Source organism: Ursus maritimus, unplaced genomic scaffold (assembly GCF_017311325.1).
Source record: "Ursus maritimus isolate PB19 unplaced genomic scaffold, ASM1731132v1 scaffold_11, whole genome shotgun sequence".
NCBI lineage: Eukaryota > Metazoa > Chordata > Mammalia > Carnivora > Ursidae > Ursus > Ursus maritimus.
This window is the reverse complement of record NW_024423453.1, coordinates 12,960,882-12,980,399: the sequence shown is the minus strand read 5'-3', so window position 1 is coordinate 12,980,399 and position 19,518 is coordinate 12,960,882. Positions and strand designations below refer to the sequence as shown.

The 19,518-nt window shown below is 38.9% G+C and overlaps 1 protein-coding gene across 2 annotated transcripts in view; it reads left to right on the top strand.

Moving 5' to 3' along the window:
* SEC24D (SEC24 homolog D, COPII coat complex component) overlaps positions 1–18,928 on the top strand; it is a 98,391-nt gene extending 79,463 nt beyond the window's left edge. For both annotated transcript variants that reach the window (XM_008689465.2, XM_008689464.2), the window contains exons 16-23: positions 377–473; positions 619–764; positions 1,993–2,131; positions 2,950–3,068; positions 7,501–7,680; positions 10,009–10,200; positions 12,729–12,818; positions 18,076–18,928. In XM_008689465.2, coding sequence (XP_008687687.1) covers positions 377–473; positions 619–764; positions 1,993–2,131; positions 2,950–3,068; positions 7,501–7,680; positions 10,009–10,200; positions 12,729–12,818; positions 18,076–18,216 — 1,104 coding nt within the window. In that variant the 3' untranslated portion in view covers positions 18,217–18,928. The remainder of the gene's footprint in view (positions 1–376; positions 474–618; positions 765–1,992; positions 2,132–2,949; positions 3,069–7,500; positions 7,681–10,008; positions 10,201–12,728; positions 12,819–18,075) is intronic.
* Positions 18,929–19,518: the final 590 nt, after the last annotated feature.

Genomic DNA, 19,518 nt, shown 5'->3' with positions numbered 1-19,518 from the left:
TACTAATCAGGTAAGTCACCTCTCACCTGAGAAAAAGGGGCCAGGGGAGTGCCTCTGACTTATGTACCTATCCATGGAAACATGGAGTGGGAATGAGTGTTCCCCCAACATAAATGACAAATGTTAAATCATCATCTATTTTTATGTAGCATCAATAAAATTATTTTTAATCACCTAGCTACATGTTTATATTGTAAACTAGTTAAGGGATTTGGTAAGACCAAAGATTGCAAATGAAGTAAAACTGAAAAAGTTTTACGAGTCCTTTCTAAGATATCTGGATAAAGTGGGTTTTAATCAAGATTTTAAAAATGAGAATAGTTATTTTAAGTATTTTACTGCCATCTGGTGGCATTGATCCTACTTTATTTTTCAGATGCACATGGATAGTCAACAATTTTTGAATGATCTCAGAAATGATATTGAAAAGAAAATAGGATTCGATGCGATTATGAGGGTTCGTACCAGCACAGGTAATTTTCAGTTATACTATTTTGACTATACTATTTTTCATGTCTCTGTTGTGTAATAGTTTCCTCTTCAAATTAATAATGGGTCAACAGAGAAAATAGCAATAAATTAAATAGGAACAAAATTTCCCTTTTTCCTCATCATTAGGTTTCAGAGCCACTGATTTCTTTGGTGGAATTTTTATGAACAACACCACTGATGTAGAAATGGCAGCCATTGATTGTGACAAGGCAGTGACAGTGGAATTCAAGCATGATGACAAACTTGGTGAAGACAGTGGAGCCTTAATCCAGGTGATTAAAAACATGTTCCCACCTTTGGCAAGAAATGTTTGTTTAGTTTGTTACTGACAATGGTCGGTAGGGCGACTAAAATACCATCAACTGTGTTAGTCTCTCTGTAAAGAGATTCAACTCTATTTCTCCCAAGGCAGAAGTCATTAGATTACAGCACTCCATTGTATATTCTCTATACCCTCATTTACATATGCCATTTGTATGAAGTCACAATTGTATGTCATCCTATGAGAACCCAGCAAACTGTGGTCAGTGTTGGAGGTGTTAGCAAACTGACTGCCAACGGTGTTCAATTCTTTTAGGCTTTAGCACCCATTCACTCATTTGTTGCGTTCCTACCATATATCAGCCACCACGTTAAGGGCATTGTTATGGTACATGCAAATATAAATAGAATTTGGTTTTGTAGTAAATAAATTTAAGTAGAAGCCATGGAGATCTTGAATTATAACAAGAACAATTATATCTAATGGGCATAGTTTTCAGATACTAGTATCGCCCTTAAAGAATGGAGAGGGGTTGGCAGTAAGCTGAGGAAGAACTCTGATGTTTGAAGAAGTGTATACCTGTTTGCATTCTTGAAATGCATATATCATCAGCATAAGACTTAAGTACATCATCAAAGGTAGCTGTAGGGGTGCCTGGGTGGCACAGCGGTTAAGCGTCTGCCTTCGGCTCAGGGCGTGATCCCGGCATTACGGGATCAAGCCCCACATCAGGCTCCTCCGCTATGAGCCTGCTTCTTCCTCTCCCACTCCCCCTGCTTGTGTTCCCTCTCTCGCTGGCTGTCTCTATCTCTGTTGAATAAATAAATAAATAAAATCTTTAAAAAAAAAAAAAAAAGGTAGCTGTATGTTTTTAAGGGAAGTGAGACTTGAATAGGGCTATGATCATGAACATGAAGGTCTTATTTCTGGACCTGAATCCCTGGTAATGAAATCTGAGATATGTGGAAGTCGACTAGCAGTATATGCAAACATACTTATGTGTGAAAGCTTGGTTAAAACTTAAGTTTAAACCAGTGAAGTGCTACATAGAAACCCAGTGTATAAATTGTCTTTATACCTCACCTCCCTTATTTGTTATTGTTCAACCATTAAAAGGATCTGTGGAAGAATTTAGAGGTCTTTGAGCTGTAACTGTTCTCTAACTGTAAATAAGATCAGGCTAGCTTGGGTGGACATGTTGACCAGAAAAACATGTGTCCTTGATGTTGCCTCTGCAGTGTGCTGTGCTTTACACAACCGTCGGAGGTCAGAGAAGACTTCGGATTCACAATCTTAGCTTGAACTGCAGCTCCCAATTAGCTGATCTCTATAAGAGCTGTGAGACAGATGCTCTTATCAACTTCTTTGCCAAGTCAGGTAACGCTTTGCCAATGCTGTGGTGCAGTGTATCTTGCCTAATAATTCAGTCAAGACTTGTTGGTTAATTAGTAACTGACAGCTACTGTGGTAGCACAGCCTTTTGGTGGGCACATTCAGAACTTACAAAAGCAGAGTGCCAGGGAGAGTAGTCAGCATCTCTAATTCCAGATTAGTAATGAGATAACTCATTCAGGCCCACACTATACAGTTTTATTCAAAGTTTCCTTCGGGGGGGTGGGGGTGGGTTCTGAGTTGAAATTTAGGAATGTAATACTTAGACTGTTATTATGGCATGTGAGTATGCCCTCTAGCACCTGGGGATAATGGAAAGGAACTGTCCCTAATGTTGGGCTGAACTTGCCTGTCCATACCATGATAATTACGAAATGAGAGGGGCCCGGGTTGGAATTTTCTTTGGTTCCTTCTCCCGTCCACAAACCCCGTTTGAGATTCTACACTAACGTTTAGAGGAAACAGCAATCCAGCCCATAGGAATTCAGGACATCGGAAGATGGCAAATTGGTCTTTCTTTTCTCTGTGTGTTGAGTTCTATTTATAATATCCTGTGGAAAAATCTGGACCAATTACCTGCCTTTTGTTAGAGGTGGGCCCTGGTTCTCCATTGGGTATATTGGCATACTTAGTAAAATGGAGAACATTAACAAATGACTTTAACATTTTAACACTGTTACTCCTTGCTGGGTGGTCTGAAGATAATAGCAATTTGTTTATTATTATTATTATTATTATCATTTTGAAGGGATTGATTTCTGAGCTAAGGCTTTGATGCCCTTTTGATTGTTTTGTGCAACTAGCATTTAAAGCAGTTCTACACCAGCCCTTGAAGGTCATCCGGGAAATTCTGGTTAATCAGACTGCCCATATGTTGGCCTGTTACCGAAAGAACTGTGCAAGTCCATCTGCAGCAAGCCAGGTGAGCCACCTACTGTACTTCGATCCTGAAGCGTTACAAGGGATACTAAATGTGCGTTCTTTCAGCATTTGGCTATTGAAGGCTTATGATGTTCCAGGCACTTAGATGCTGTGCATAATAAACTATACAACCAAGAAGACTGAGAATGCATTTGGGAAGACTGGTCTTTTTATAGCCAACGTTAAAAAACTTAGTGGCTTTACAAGATGCATGAACCAAAAAATGTGTGTGCATATTGGGTTGACAGTCACTACATTATGTATAAATAACAGAATGTTATATGTAAGAAATGTCATAATATAAATGGGATTCTCTTTTGCTTATAAAGATGAATATATGGTTGAGAAATGTGTGTGCTTAAATATCTTTTTAGGCATGTTAACAATCAGTTGATATGAGCAAATGGCAGGAATGATTTCTTTATATTTTACTAACATAAATATAATATCTAAATAGTGGAATTCTTTATATTTAAAAGTTAATAATAGGTATAAAGGGTTTTGAAGGATATGTCTCTGGGTATCATCTACTAATTTGAAAATCTTAGAAGCTCCTTTAAATAAATCTCATTTAGACTCTCTCGGGTAAAAGAAAAAGAACCTCATGTTCACATTTATTTTTGTACCTGTTCTCTTGTCCACATTTTTCCCTATGTCAGTCAAAGCTAAGTGGTACTTTTCATAATTTTATGTTGAATATCTGAATATAGAATTTGGATTGAAAGAGAAGACAGCAACAGATGGAAAAACTTTCTGGTTAACTCACTGTCAAAAGTAGTGGGTGCTCAGAGGATGTCTGAAACCCCCTCGAAAATAAGCCTTGGGTGCCTCGGTGGCTCAGTCGGTTAAGCATCTGCCTTTGGCTCAGGTCATGATCTCGGGGTCCTGGGATGGAGCTCTGTGTCGGGCTCTCTGCTCAGCAGGGAGCCTGCTTCTCCCTCTCCCTCTGCCTCTCCCCCCTACTCATGCACTTGCTTGCTTGCTCTCTCTCAAATAAATAAATAAAATCTTTTTCAACAAAAAGGCTTTAGCAGCAGAGATAATGTAGATAAAATGGGGGGGGGGCAAATTTCATAATCTGGGTAAAGAAGGAAAATAAAATACAGTTATTAGCTTGGACTTTTCACAAAAATTTATTTCTGTGCTGTTCTAAGTGACTAAATTAGCCACCCATTCTTCTGTCTCCTGTGTTGACAGTCACATAAGCAACTCTTGAATCTCTGTGTAAGTGTCAATCCTCTTTATTAGCCAGAAGAAGTCATTAGCCATGACACTTCAGTAACTAAATTCCAATATCAGTACGATTTCATGGTGCACTTGTTTAATTTATACAAAGCCCACCAGGTGCACCTGGATCAAGTCCAATCACGAGCATTTTATACCCCAGCTTTACTGTTTGTTTTACAGCTCTGGGAACAGTATTCTGTCTCTGGAGTATCTCATACTGTAGAAGGATTAGTTGAAGGAGAACAGGTACAGTTAGTGTCCTCTCTGAAAGTTTATTTGCTAACGTTAAAACAATTGGATTCAAAGACCTTAAGTTAAAAACAAATCTGTTGCCTATTTAAGGAAAGAAATCAAATCTGTCCGTTCATCCTGGTTTAAAAGTTAAAAGCTTTGTCTCTGCTACTAGGTCATCTGGTTATGCAGTTTGATTATTTCTGGAGGAAAAATATGATGATACCACATTTTCTCTGAAAAAGTTGATAGAGATTATTCCTGTTCTTATGTGATTTTGCTTTCTCCATGAACCCATTTCAAGTGTACATTTCGACCAGTGATGTGCTTTAAGAAATGATATAATTTAGATATCTTGTGATTATCCAGCATGGAGTGGGGAAGATGTAGGGCTTATGAGACTTAGTGACAGTAGTATATTGAAATATACCATTACTTAGGCACATGAAATGACTGGACTTGGGTTCTCTTCAGAGAATATAACTTCAAATGTGCTGCCCTCCCATCGTTCACTTGTGAGAAACAATATCTAAAATTCCTAAAGGAATTCCAGTCTTTTACTGCAGAGCCCAAAGTTCCCCTGATCTAAGTAGGTCTTAAGGAGCTGTGTACTTGGATTATATGACACTGGACCTCAGAAGTTCTGCTTTTACCGAACTTCCAGGGCCAGGGCTAGCTTGAGGCTAGAGAGGCACTTAGTGTACAAAATTTAAGGAGACATCTACTCTGGAGATCATATTTTGATGCTAGGTTAAGACATAAAACTATAAACAACATTAGAGCAATTTATTAAGCTTACATAAGTAAGGTAGATTCTTTTTATTAAATCTAATAACTCACACTTCCAGACTTAAATATATTACATCGTATGGGAGTGTAGTGACTTCAAAAGGCAAGTCAAATGCCCTTAATTGCAAAGTAATAGTTTTTTTTAAATTCGTTACTATTCTGTCATTTCAAAACTCAGAGAAGAATTCTATAAAGTCAGTCAAACTGGATGCATCTGAATTTCTACACCTTCCTCACCTGTACCTTTTTCCCCCAAGAATGATTATTATTCATGGAGGGTATCTAGAGAATTGGGGAAAGATTTATAGGGTTCATCTGCTGCCACATTTTCTTCCCCACCTCCAAAACATTGACAAAGAATGTCTCCTTATTTTTTTCATCCTAACTCCATTTTTCTTCTTCTTCATCAGTTTTCCTCCTTTTTTACCTCTTCTGTTTTCTTCTGTTGGTCTCCTCTCACCCAATCTCTTCTGATCAGACTTTTAGTCCTGTAGGGTCATTGTATGACAGGAGGCTCACCCCTTGGTGGCATTTAGGACAACAGATTTCTAAACTGTCTTAAAATAACCTGATTAATGAGCAGCAACCAGTGAAACTACAAGATAATACTTAAAAAACTGTGTGTACATGCTTCTATATGAGAATCTACGAATATTCTTAATCCATACTATGTAAGACACCTAACTGGTAACTGGCCCAGAAACAGCATTAAGGCCACATGGCTCTGGAATAGGATTATGATCTGGTTCCTACATCTTTTGATCATATTTTTCCTTGGTTGAAAAAGTAATGTAATAGCATATGTTGTCAAATAAAAACCTTTTATGCTAGAGAAAAAAAGAAGAAGAGTATTCTACTCCGATGAGGAAACATGTATTTACCTGTCTTTGATTCTCTGAAAGGAGATTAGAAGGAGAGGGGAAACAAACCACAAAGGAGAATTGTCCTGAAATATGTTTGCCGGAACCAATTAGAAAACTGTCTTACACATTCTTTCCTTGGTAGATCATGAGGAGAAACTTAGGATATGAAAAGATTTAAATGAAGGAATAAACCCTAATGGAGCCTTGAGGGAAATTTTCTTTTCAGTGTGGATTCTGATAAGCATATATTCTTTTCATCATTAAGAGAGAATGCTAAGAAAGCAATCATGAATTTATAGACCAGATACCTCGAAGGGCTGCATTGTGTTGTTATTTGCAGTATCATATGTACTTCGGAGTAGTTAGAGTGAGGTCACATAAGCTAAAGTAAGGATGGAGAGGAAAGTACAGGTGGATCAGAAAGACAAAATTAAAATAATTCATTTACTAATAGAAGGTAAAGAAAAAAGAAATTGGGTTCACCTGGTAGTTCTAATATCTCAAATAGGAAACATAAGAGGACGAACATGATTATGGAATTGTAGGAGTTTGATTTTGCCTGTTACCATTCAGCAGTGACACACCTAAATCCAAGAAGCATTTCCTATTTTAGTTTATATCTATAGTGTCATAACCTCCTTATTATCTTTTATTGATTCATATGTCTGCTATCTCTGATGGACTTTGGCATCTTGTGACATCGACTGTCCCTTATTCCTCTGACTATCATTGACACTTTGCATGGACCCTATGACACGGTGGCATTTAATGTGCGTTTGATGAGTTTATGACTAACTGTGTGAATTTGAGATGCATGACGCACATAAAGGAAGAGATATCTCACAGGCAGTTGAAAAAAACACTGTTCTGGAACGCAAGAGGTAGAGGTTGGTAAGACAGATTAGGAAATCATTTATTTAATTGTATTTAATAAACATGTATGATACTGTGTGCTCAGTACCGTTATAAGGACTTTACAAATTAATAATCATTTAATCCTCCTAACGATCCCATGATCATGCAGGAGATGGGCTGTTCCAGTTTTAGATGAGAAAACCTAGGAAAAGAGAGAATGATTTGCCCAGGGTCACACACCTGTTAAGAGGCAGAACTGGGATTGCATTCTGCCAAAGCACCTAGAGAAAACTAACTGCCATTGTTTGAATACCACGTGTGTGTCAGTTTCTGTGCTCTAGGTGCTTATATGTGTTATCATTTAATCCTCAATTACCTCAAAAACAAATGTTTTTGTCTTACAGGTAAAGCTCAGGGGTTCTTTCTCATGAAGGCCAAGCATATGAAACAAATGTCTTTCTTTTTCAGCTTATTTTACCAGATTCCATGAAAGTATTACCAGTGTACATGAATTGTTTGTTAAAAAACTGTGTGCTGCTTAGCAGACCAGAGATCTCAACAGATGAGCGGGCGTATCAGAGACAGCTGGTCATGACCATGGGTGTGGCCGACTCTCAGCTTTTCTTCTACCCACAGCTTCTGCCAATAGTAAGTACAAGGCAGTGCTGCATTTCCTAGAGGAGTCTGGAAGGGAATCATATGTTGTCCTTTTCCATATGTTCTATCTGGAACATTTTGTTCTTAAGAAGAAATTTAAAGTCACAAATTCCTTCAGAATGTGTCATGTGGGACTGAGAGCAGAGGCTCCTTAAGTAAGTATATGCATCAACATGTGTTCAGTGTGGTGATGGTGATGGTGGGGGATTTGAGGTGTCCCTACTCCAGTGAATTGCTCAGATGATTGCCTTTCTTTCCTCATGCCCAAATTGGCAGACCAAAAAGTCAGTAAACATATTGGAGCAAGCCAACCTTCAGTTCGAGAAATGTACCTTTTAGCATTAAAGGCAACTGATCCATGTGTGTAGGGGTTCTTATGTGCACACATGTCTTTGTTTCTGTACAATGTATGAATGTCTAAAAGTCCCCATATTTGATTAGAATGGCTATGATTAGCCTTGACCAAATACAATTAAGGATTTACAAATCAGCATATATTTGAGACCACCTACACTGTACAAGGGACCAACTTCACTTGCCCTTGGAGAATTTACTTTGCATATATTCCATTTATTTGATGTCAATCCTTAATGTCTTTAATGCCTCTGTACTCTGCAACTAAGCTCTTTTCCCCTGAAACCTAACAAGTTCAAGTTTAATCGAGGGATAAAAGAGGGGAAGGTTGGTAGCTTATTTCTAACTCCTGTATTGAAAGTCATACTCGGACTCTCAGTAACAGTACAATTAGTATTAGAAAGAGTTAGTTTAGGTTGGATTAAAAAATACTAATTCTTTCAATCAATATGAATGTTAGGTATGAATTATTACAAAATGATTGATTTTCAGATGAAATTGGATTAGCAACAATCTACATGCCAGAGAAACTAGAACCCTAAGGGATAAGAGCATCACCACTCCACTAAAATCCTCTTCCCAAGGTCACCAGTGGCCACCATGCTGCTAAATCCAGAGGGCAGTTCTCAGTCCTTCTCTTACTGTCAACAGTATCTGACACAGTTTATTTCTTCCTCTAGGAACACCTTCTTCACTTGACTTCTGCTTCCCTGGCCACTTCTCCTGCTGCTTTTGCTAGCTTATCCTCTTCTTCCTGTCAGAGTACCCCGGGCTCAGTCCTTGGGAAGCTTCTCTTGTCTGTCTGTGCTCAATCATGTGGGGTGCTCACCTGTCCTTTCAGGGCCATTTATATATGTATTCCCATGTTTGTATCTCCAGCCAGACCTCTGTCCTGAACTCTAGGTGTGTCTATCCTGTAGCCTACTGAGCATCTCTCTGTGGGTGTGTAATGGGCACCTTCACCTGACCCCTGGGCTCCACTCCACGCCTGCTCTCCTGCAATCTTCTCCATCCCCATTTACCTCTATTCCCTCTTGCCAATTCTTCAGGCCAAAGCTTGCAGTCACCCTTGACTGCTTTAGTTCCCTTGTCCATCACATCTCATCCACCAGCAAACATGCCCGCTTTCCTTTCCAAGAATATCTGGGTTCTGACCACTTTCTCTCTTCCTCATCTGTCACCACTCAGATTTGAGCATAATCATCTCTCCCGTGGACTGTGGCAGGACCCTCCTAATAAGCCTTGAGGCTTGCACCTTTGCCTCTCCAGTCTGTGTTCAGCATAAAAGTTAGAGTGATCCTGTTAAAATAATTATGAGCTCATGTCCCTCCACTACTCAGAACACTCTAGGATTTCCCATTTCAGGAAACGCTGGATTTCCTGCTGCCTTGGCCCAGTGCTGTCTGTACAAACCTCCTCTCCTTTTCTGTCTGATCTTGTCTTCTGTTACTCTCCACTTCCTCACTCTACTCCAGCCACCCTGGCCTCCTGCTGATCCTGAAACATCTGAGACAGACTCTTGCCTTAGGATCTTTGCACCAACTATTTCCTCCATCCTGAATGCTCTTCCCCAGATATCCCCATGGCCCCATCTCTTATCTCTTCAGGCCTACCCAAAAGTTACCTTTCCAACAAGCCTTCTTATTTACAAGCCTTCTTCTATTTAAAGTTGTACCAGCAGCACCAACATACCCTATCCCACTTTCCCGCTTCTTTTCTTCATAGCACTTAACACCATTTAAAATTCAGTGTATTTTACTTACTTGTTGCCTCTTATTCCTTCCAAAAAAATTATTGGTGTGCTAGAACAGTTACTGTCTAATGACTAGAATAATGTCTGGCACATAGTAGGCATTCATTAAATACGAAAGAAGGGAGGAGGGAGGTGAAAGGAAAAGGAGGAGAGAGGAAGAAAGGAAGAGAAGGATAGCAGACTTACTAATTCTCCTGCCTTTGCCTGCACAGCACACGTTAGACGTCAAAAGTACAACCCTACCTGCTGCTATTCGTTGCTCTGAGTCCCGTCTTTCAGAAGAAGGAATATTCTTATTGGCTAATGGTCTCAACATGTTCTTATGGTTAGGAGTTAGTAGCCCACCAGAACTGATCCAAGGAATATTTAACGTGCCATCTTTTGCACATGTTAGCACAGATATGGTGAGTATTTTTTTTTCGTTGTTTTTGTGGTATTGTACAAAGTCTTAAATGTTTTGTGTTCATGTGCAACCACATATTACAAAGTAGAAAAAACAGTAAGGCATATAGTTCTTTATAAGAAAGAGAATTTAATGTTTTAATGAATAACAGTTAACTGGTATAAAGTTATTTGTATAAAGTATTATCAAACCACCAGAATATATGACTTTAAACAGAGATTGCCCAGCACTTCCAGATCATTTACTGTGTGTTCGTCACTGTGCCTTAAATACTTTAAATACATCATTCCATTTAATTCTCCTAACAAATCAGTGAGATGGATATTGTTATCAACATTTTATAGATGAATTGATTGAGGCTTGGAGACAAGTTCTTTCCGGCGGTCAGTAGCAGAGGTGGAGAGTAAATTCAGTTCTTATACTCTGTACTCTTCCTGGTGCTGAACTGCATATTCAAGAGAATGCAGAAATCTTTTATCCATGTTCAGCTACAGTCTTAGACTATGTCAGATTAATGAGTTGCAAAAACAATAATCTTACGAAAACAGGTTATATACCCCTTTGTTATAAATAAGTTATATACTCTCATTAAAAAGAGATTGTGGATTTGATATAAAATGAATACAAATGACTTTATTTGTAAAGTACCTTAGGGGGCGCCTGGGTGGCTCAGTCGTTAAGTGTCTGCCTTTGGCTCAGAGCCTGATCCCAGGGTCCTGGGATCGAACCCTGCATTGGGCTCCCTGCTCTGCTGGGAGCCTTCTTCTTCCTCTCCCACTCCCCCTGCTTGTGTTCCCTCTCTCGCTGGCTGTCTCTCTCCCTGTCAAATAAATAAGTAAAAAATCTTAAAAAAAAAAAAAGTACCTTAGGAAAAAAACAGCAATTATCATTTGTTTGAGAGTCAACATTTATTGCAGGTCTTATTTATAGAGCATTTTTGCATGAGCACCATTGCTATGATGGTTATTGCCTTACTCTGCTTGGTGGTGGATTTCTTATGAATTCACATGTAGAACTCAGCAGGTAGTTTGTTCCCTGAGTCCTCACTGGTACAATGGTAAGATGAATTAAGTCTCGTTAATCCCTCAATTTCTGTTACGAAGGTAGATACATAATAACTTGGAAGAAGAGACAGGGTCAAAATTTCAGGCTTAGGTAGTCAGTTTATGGAGACGCATATCCATTATGAATGTCAAAAAAATATTTTTTAAGGAATTAAAGGTATCCACTTCCCATTAAGAAACTAGTTTTAAGATGAAGATTTAGAAATAGTACAAGATGTTTGCATGTGGTTCAAATTAAATGATCAGAAATGCAATTTTTAAAAGATAAAAAATTTAAGATTCAATATGCCAAGAGCTATGAATCTGAAGAATGCTTATATAAAATTTAAGGGAGTTTCCTCATTTGTCACAGTGTATTGTTGGAGTAAATGTTAAATGCATATTTGCTAAATTGAATGTTACATACGAAATCGCCAAAGTCTCTCTACCACAAAGCAGCAGATTCGTGGGTTTGTGCTTATAGCTTGTGCCTTCTCTCAACCTTCTTCAAAAAGTAAAACAAAAAGAAAAAAGAAAAGAAAAGACCACATGTCACTTTCATTAGAGACAGTCGGCACTTTGAAACATATATGTGAAGTATCCTTACGTTATTTGTTACAGAGAAAGATCTACCTTAATGTCAAAAAATTCATATAGGGGATCGAATGTGAATATAAATAATGAATTTTCTGCCTTTTTTCCCCCCAAAACTCCTGTGAAAAATGTTGGTTAGGATCTTTTTCTGAAACTTGTGACTTTGTGATAAAACCTTCTACCTCGCCTTTTCAATGGCTAAGTCACAGATGATGTATTAGCTCTTGATATCTGTTTTTTGAAAAATAAGCACTAGTGTTTTACTCTGTCTAATTGGAAGAAATGAAGTCCAGATCCTTCACGTCCCCGTCCCCTGAAGGCCACATGCAGCTGGATGGCTATCTTTTATAAACCATTAGCCAGATTCCAGGGACATCTCAGGGGCCACATTCCCTTTGAGAAATCAGCATTTGATGGTTTGTCTTAATTTTGGAACAGTGGTATTTGGATGGCGTTTTCTAAACATGGTAATGGTTCACAGTCCTGCAATGGATCCAGTGCAGGAAAAAAGTACATCCTTTTCTCCCATCACAAAGCCTTGGAAGAGCCATCTTACAAAGGGATTAAACTTCATAGTGAATGATCCAAAGATATCCTTTGCATAAAACATATACCTGTTGTGTCATTTCAGTGATGTATATGTGTCAAATTCCAGAGAAGGATGTTTATTTTCAATAGACAGTTAATTGGTGGAAAGTGTGCCAATAAGAATAATTTTTAGTGTGTTTTTTTTTTCACATTTTTAGTTTTTAGGTAAACAAACTAAGCCAACCAAATACACGGTGTAGAAGGATTTTTTTTTTAACTTTAACATTCTAATAATCTCATTGCAGCTTCTATCTAAATGTTATCAATTACACTGCAACTTAAACTTTGGTTTTCTTAAATTTAGACATTACTGCCTGAGGTTGGAAACCCATACTCTCAAACACTCAGAATGATAATGAGTATTATCCAACAAAAGAGGCCATATTCAATGAAGGTAAGAATGAGATTATTTTTTCCTTTCTTCAAGTGTTTATTTAAATTTCATTACAGACTTTAAATGCATGTCCTATATTTTTATAACATGATCTCTGATAGAAAACTCATACTAACCTCTAATGTATCTACCTACTCAACAGATGCAAACATAAAAAATAAATAAGTAAATAGGTATCACCACAGGTTGACCATGGGTTATTTTAGTAAGTGTTAACTTAGTAATCATGAAGAATTTCTTCATGGCGTAGTAGCAATTGATATCATTAACAGACTATGAAATGTCTGCCTTCAGTACTTAAAATTACTTAATTCTTGAACTATCATTCAGAGCATTTTTAAAATTTTATTTTTACAACTTTAGATTTGTGATCCCTGAGAAGTTTGTTATCCTAGCCCTTCTCAGCTGTTTAAACCTTCAAGTTTGAGGGAAAGATTATAAAATGTTATAACTCAGGAAAATTATGCCTTGTTACTATAAGTCCCACCCACTCACCTGTCTTCCTTCTCAAGTTCAATATTAGAGTCTCCTGGAGCTTGAAATGTACAGATGACGATGATGGTTTATTACTGTGCTACTCCCTGCAAAGGTATAGGACACTCACCTGGAGGCAGGCCTCTACAACAAGCGGGGTATTAGGGGCCATTTTTCCCTGAAACGTAAACGGAATATTAATCTTAAGTCAACATCCTTAACCGTGAAAGATATTCTTGCATGCACACATCAACTGTAGGCAGAGCTGAGGTAAACTGAACTAATGAAGAGCTTTATAATCTCTAGGATGGCTGGGTGAACACAGAACATTTCTAGCACTGTTCTCATACCACACGGCATCTACTTGGGTTCAGTTTTAGGGTGAGACCTAGAGATGGCAGAGGAGGCTCACACCAAACACAGTCTTCATATGACACTCTATGAACGCCCTGGAGGCATGTAATGAAATCTAAGTTCTCATGAAACAAAAATTGAAAACCACCGGTATAAGTGCACAGAAGTGATGATCCATCCACTTTCATCCCAGCTGCTGCCGCGACGACCCCACCATGGCCCCATTTTCAGAGAAGAGCTAACTATGGAGATCACCCTTATGCTCAGGAGCCTCTCCTTTCAGGAAAAATAAAACCTGTCTCTCCTCCGCTTTCTCCCACCTGCTTTAATAGTGCATGTTAGCTGTAATAAGTCATATTGGCTTTATTTATAAAAATATCTGGGATAAGCGCTGAATATATGTGAATGAGAAATAAGCAGTTGCATGTTAAATAATTTTGGCTTGAATGCTTAAATCAAATTTTCTTATATGCCACTTGCAAATGTATCTGTTGTTTATAAGACTTCTTTGGCCTTTTCAAGGTACTATTTGTATAACAAATTTGAAAATCTAAAATCTACAGATGTTAGAGTTGAAAGGACTCTAGAAGACACCTGGTCCAGCCGCTGCCTTTCAGCTGCCTCCATCTAACAGATGTGAAAGTGAGGCTCGGAGGAGCTCACTCACTCGGTTACTGTCTCACAGCTAGATCAGGGCAGATAGAGGCCTAGCCCCGGCTGCTGAGTCCAGTGCACTTAGCGTTATACCTTGGGCTCTCGCATTTGAAAATAGAACACACAAAGGAAATAAAAACACATTTATAGACTCTTTAAATCTTTTAAAGAGTCAAGATTGAAGAGGATGGGTCTAAAACTGGAATGGAAGGGTCAAGAACAGCAAAATCAAACCCAGAAGGCACTGGTGCCTTCTAGGTTATGCTAATTAGCTTTTTAGATAATTGACCCTTTTAGACCTCATCATTGTCTGCATGGTCTTACATACGTGGGAGAACAAAACAAAAAGATTTCTATCACAGGATATCTGGAAAGATTACCAAAATCAGATGTCTCACTGATAAATTCTAGTCGTGCCCTGCTCCAAGTTCTCTGTGTTTCAAGTGTTTGCCATTCATTTCTTCCTCATGTATTTTCTAGATTACTCCCCTCCCATTGGCTCCTTTCTAGTTTACAAGCCGTTCAAATCTACCTTCACTGAAGCTCCTGATTCTCCAAGATTCTGCTTCCCTTTTATTTCATTCTAAAAATTTGTATTAAATACTAGCAACATACCAGGCATTTCATCACCATGCTTCTTGAAAAAGCCATCTGTTAACTGCTTATATTCCCTTATTTCCATGTCTGCAGCTCTCTGAAATGGCCAAACAGCTAAAGAAATTGATTCTAAATCCCTTTACAACAATTACAAAATTGAATGTTACCTCTTCCCTCAAATTTTCTCTTCTGTCAGCTTTCAAAATGTCATATTCTCATGATACTTCTTTCTTAACTGACCTTTTTCTTTGGATTCTTTTCATTTATCTGCCCCTTAAGAAGAGTTGGTGTTCCCCTAAGTTGTGTCTGTGACTGTCTTCTCATTCAGCTCATTCTTTTGGGCCATCGTAATCACTCTCATTATTTATCTATTTGTTGTGAGGCATACAATGAGAAATGAGAATGGCTTTTGAAGTGCATTGATTCTTTAAAGTGTCTGGTATTGTGGCCTAGAGAATAGAACCTGGGACTACTTGAGATAGTCAGTGCTTCCATGAAGAGGGTGCATAGGAGGCTGGGAGGGACACCAGCAATGATCGTTTTAACATTCTCTTCCCACTCTATAAGGTTATGTCCCTCCCTATAGAAATGTGAAGGGAGGGAGCTGATAAAATATGGATTCCCCAGTCCATCCCGGTATTTTTTCCTCTTAGTTGTGTGGTTTACTCCTTGAGGAGAAGACCACTAGCATGTCAAGACAGGTAAGATGCCTTGCCAGCACTTCCATGAATCTGCTTCCTGAGACCTTCCACCATACTTTCTATGTCATTCTGGAACTAGTAGTGGGTGGTTCAACTTTGTCTGTAGAGCTTCAAATGGTAGAGCCAGGATCTTTTTTTTAAAAAAAGATTTTATTTATTTGAGAGACAGAAACAGCATGAGCAGGGAGAGGGGCAGAGGGAGTGGGAGAAGCAGGCTCCCCGCTGAGCAGGGGGCCTGACGTGGGGCTCCATCCCGGACCCTGAGATCATGACCTGAGTCGAAATCAGATGTTTAAGCGACTGAGCCACCCAGGTGCCCTGAGTCAGGATATTTGTTATTTTACCATAAAGTTAAGTTTCTCCTTAGACTGAAATTCATTTCCTATTCTATTTCCCACCTCAGATCATAGCCAGACACCCTTCATCAAAGGAGATTTTACAGTGAGCACGGTAGGAAAATAACTAACCCAAGTGAATGGTAGCAATAGCATATTCTTCTCAGATGTATACTATGAACTTTCTCCCATTAATTTCCATAGAGAAATGAAATTCTAAAGAAATTGGAGCCTCAAATCCTTCCCTTCACAATGTCTTATTCTGCCCCGTCTCAGCCTGGGCTGTGTCACTGAGGCCAGACCCACATTGCAATAGCCCATCAGGGACAGTAGCAGAGTCCTAGGTGGGAGAAGGTAGCTACAGCACCCGGAAAAAGAAAATGGCCTTGGCTTCAGGCTCACCAGGGTGTAAGTCTTAATCTCTTTTGTAGAGGTTTCCATTGAAGGTTAGTTGTGCTTCTCCATGTTGCGGTGGAGGCGTGCCTGTCCACGCTGCTGTTCCAGTGCTGCGTCCCTGTGCCTGGCAATGACGCCTGAAAGCCAAGACGTCACACCTGTCCAAATCCACATAGATTCGCTGAGCTGTAGTGGTGGCACCAGCAGCTGTTGTATTTTTATCAGGTCAGGCGTGGTTTAAAGCTTATCAGCCTAGGGGCCAGGCCAAAATAACATAAAGGAAAGAAGGCAAATCGTGTTGACAGAATTATTCTACTTGATAACTAAAGCCAAAGTATGGAGGGCCAGGCCCTCCTAACCAAAATGGAATGTACTTTCCTCACTGCAGCTGATAACTGCAGACCTTTCTGGTGGTTTCACCAGGTGAGAGGAAGTGAGAGGGTGCCATGAAGCAGGCAGGGAGACATTGTTTTGTATGCGTGCTCCATTACCTCCACTCAGCGCTCAATAGATAACAAAGTCTGACCATCAGTAGAAGACAAATTCTGACCATTCAGATCATCATCTCTGGCTTCCTGAGAACAGGAGTGAGTAAGTAAGGACCAGGAAGGGCTCCAAGTGTTCATGCCAAGGCTGCCCCCTTCTGGGCTTCTTTCCCATGCACCTCTTCCCCTAGAGCAGCTTCGTCCAATAATGCAAGCTGCATATGGAATTCTGCATTTCCTAGTAGCCCTGTTAAAAATGTAGAAAAGTCATTTTAGTAATATATTATTAACCCAGTATATCCAAAGTATTTCCACATAGATAAGCAGTTAGTTTTGCATTTTCTTTTTCTCAAAGTCTTAGAAATCCATTGCGTATTTTACATTTACAGCACAGCCCATTTCGGACTAGCCATGTTTCAAGTGTTCGATAATCACATGTCACTGGTGGCTGCGGTACTGGACAGCATGGCCCTAGATGATTGTTACAAGCAGGGAACAAGAGTCCCCTGTGCAGTCCACCTCTGTAGCACCTCTCAATTGTGTTTCTTTTTTTTTTCTTTTCTTTTTTTAGTAGGTTCCATGCCCAACATGGGGCTTAAACTCATGACACTGAGATCAAGGGTCACATGGTCTACCCATGTAGCACCTCTCAAATCTCTTCCCTTTCCACCTTTACTGCCCTGTAATTCAGATCCTGATCAACTCCCACCTCGATGCCTCCAGCTGCTTCCTTTCGAGTTTCTCTCATCTCATAGGGCATTCTGTATGCTACCAGTTAATTCACATTGTCTGGGCAGCACTTTCACTGGACCCAATTCCTACAAAAGCTCAGACTCATTTAGGTGGTTTGTCCCTCCTTCCACTGACTTTAAGATTGTTAATTCACATGCCAGCCATGTCTGTCTTTGGTACATGGTACCTGGCACCCCATTATGGAATGCTCTCTAACCCCACCCCACCTCCATCCTTAAGGAAATCCTGCCTTACCCTTTAAGGCTCAAGTGATCGTTATTACCATTGTGAAGCCTTTTCCATAGTGCTTTGCCTATATTTCATTGTTGCCACTTACAATTATATGTCTTGGGTTTTTATGGTTCTGGGGTCAGTGCGTCCCTCCACTCTGGATAATAGGCACTTTCCCATCATCCTCCAAGGCCTCACACACAGTGGACATTACGTAATTTTGGTGAAATATAAGCATACAAAATTGAGCCACATTCAGAGAATGTTTATAACCACCCACCTTGTTATTTTTTCCTAGCTGACAATAGTAAAGCAGCGGGAGCAGCCAGAAATGGTTTTCCGACAGTTCCTTGTAGAAGACAAAGGACTTTATGGAGGATCGTCTTATGTGGATTTCCTTTGTTGTGTTCACAAAGAGATCTGCCAACTGCTTAATTAATTGAATCTTCTCTTGTTGTTGTTGTTGTTGCATTTCTAAGGAGATAATCTCCTTCTTGGTGCCTAAGTCTCCAGATGATAACAGGCTAGTTTTGATTTCTTGCTCATTTTCAAAATAGCTTTCCAGGACAATATTTAGGACTTCAGCTTTGGTGCTCAGGTATAAAGTCAGTGAGGGTACAGTTGTACCTTTTAAAGGGAACAGTCTATTTCTGATTGCACAATTTTTAACTGTTGAAAGTGATACAGTTTGCATTTTCATGAAAGGCATAGTTTACAGAACTGTAGACATTCTCAATTTTCTTTCTTTGTGTTAGACATATAAATTATTTTTCAAAATGTATAGATTTGGGGTAAAAAGTTGTCTTGGCTCTCCCATTTGCAGTGAGGGATAAAAAAAACAATTTTTACATTATACTTAATTTTTTTAAACCATGTAACACCCATTGAACATGTTTTTCAACTTAAGGTTTGCATAGCAGACTTTTAATGGCCTTGGAATCTATTTGGTAGAACAGTTTGTGTTCTACGTTTTGTTTTGTTTTTTTTTCGTAATTATATGTTGTGTATGTTAAAACTATTTTCCAGTTGTTGTTTTGTCTATAAAACTGTCTTTATCTATATTCTTAATGGTTCTCTGTACAATTTTGAGGGTTTCTACCTGTATATAATGGATATTAACCAGTATCAATAAATCACTTCATATGCTCTTACTCAACAGGTAGAAATTTTTTAGGTATTTTGAGATTTTAAGAAGAAGGGTAGTACTCAGTGTCTTGGGAAAAAGTTGTTTAAGTGGTTCACTAAGAACAAATTGGGAAAACTAAAATTTTTTTTTTGAGGGTTGGGAAGTGTTAAGTGAATGAATCAATCTAGGAAATATCAGAGACAATGTACTTGAGAAATGCATTTTTTAAAATTCTTTAATATGTCCTTGTGGGCAGAATAATAGAAATGGGCTATATGAGACCATTATTAATGAATATATATAAACCTAGGAGGGTGGTTTTGACTGGTGTGACACAGGCATCTGTCCTGTATCTGCCCTGTTCAACTTTGATATCAGTGATATGAATAAATAATAAGTATATTGAGTACATATAATGTCCTAATAACTGCACCACGTGTTTTACGAACATTTATTCCTCATGGTCACCCCAGTTTTATTACCAGCCCCATTTGCAGATGAAGAAATAGACTTGAAGGGATTAAATCAGGACCTGTCTACAATTACACAGCTAGTAAGGTTAATTTACAAATCAGTAGATATCATGAAATTGAGTAGAATAAGAAATATACTAAC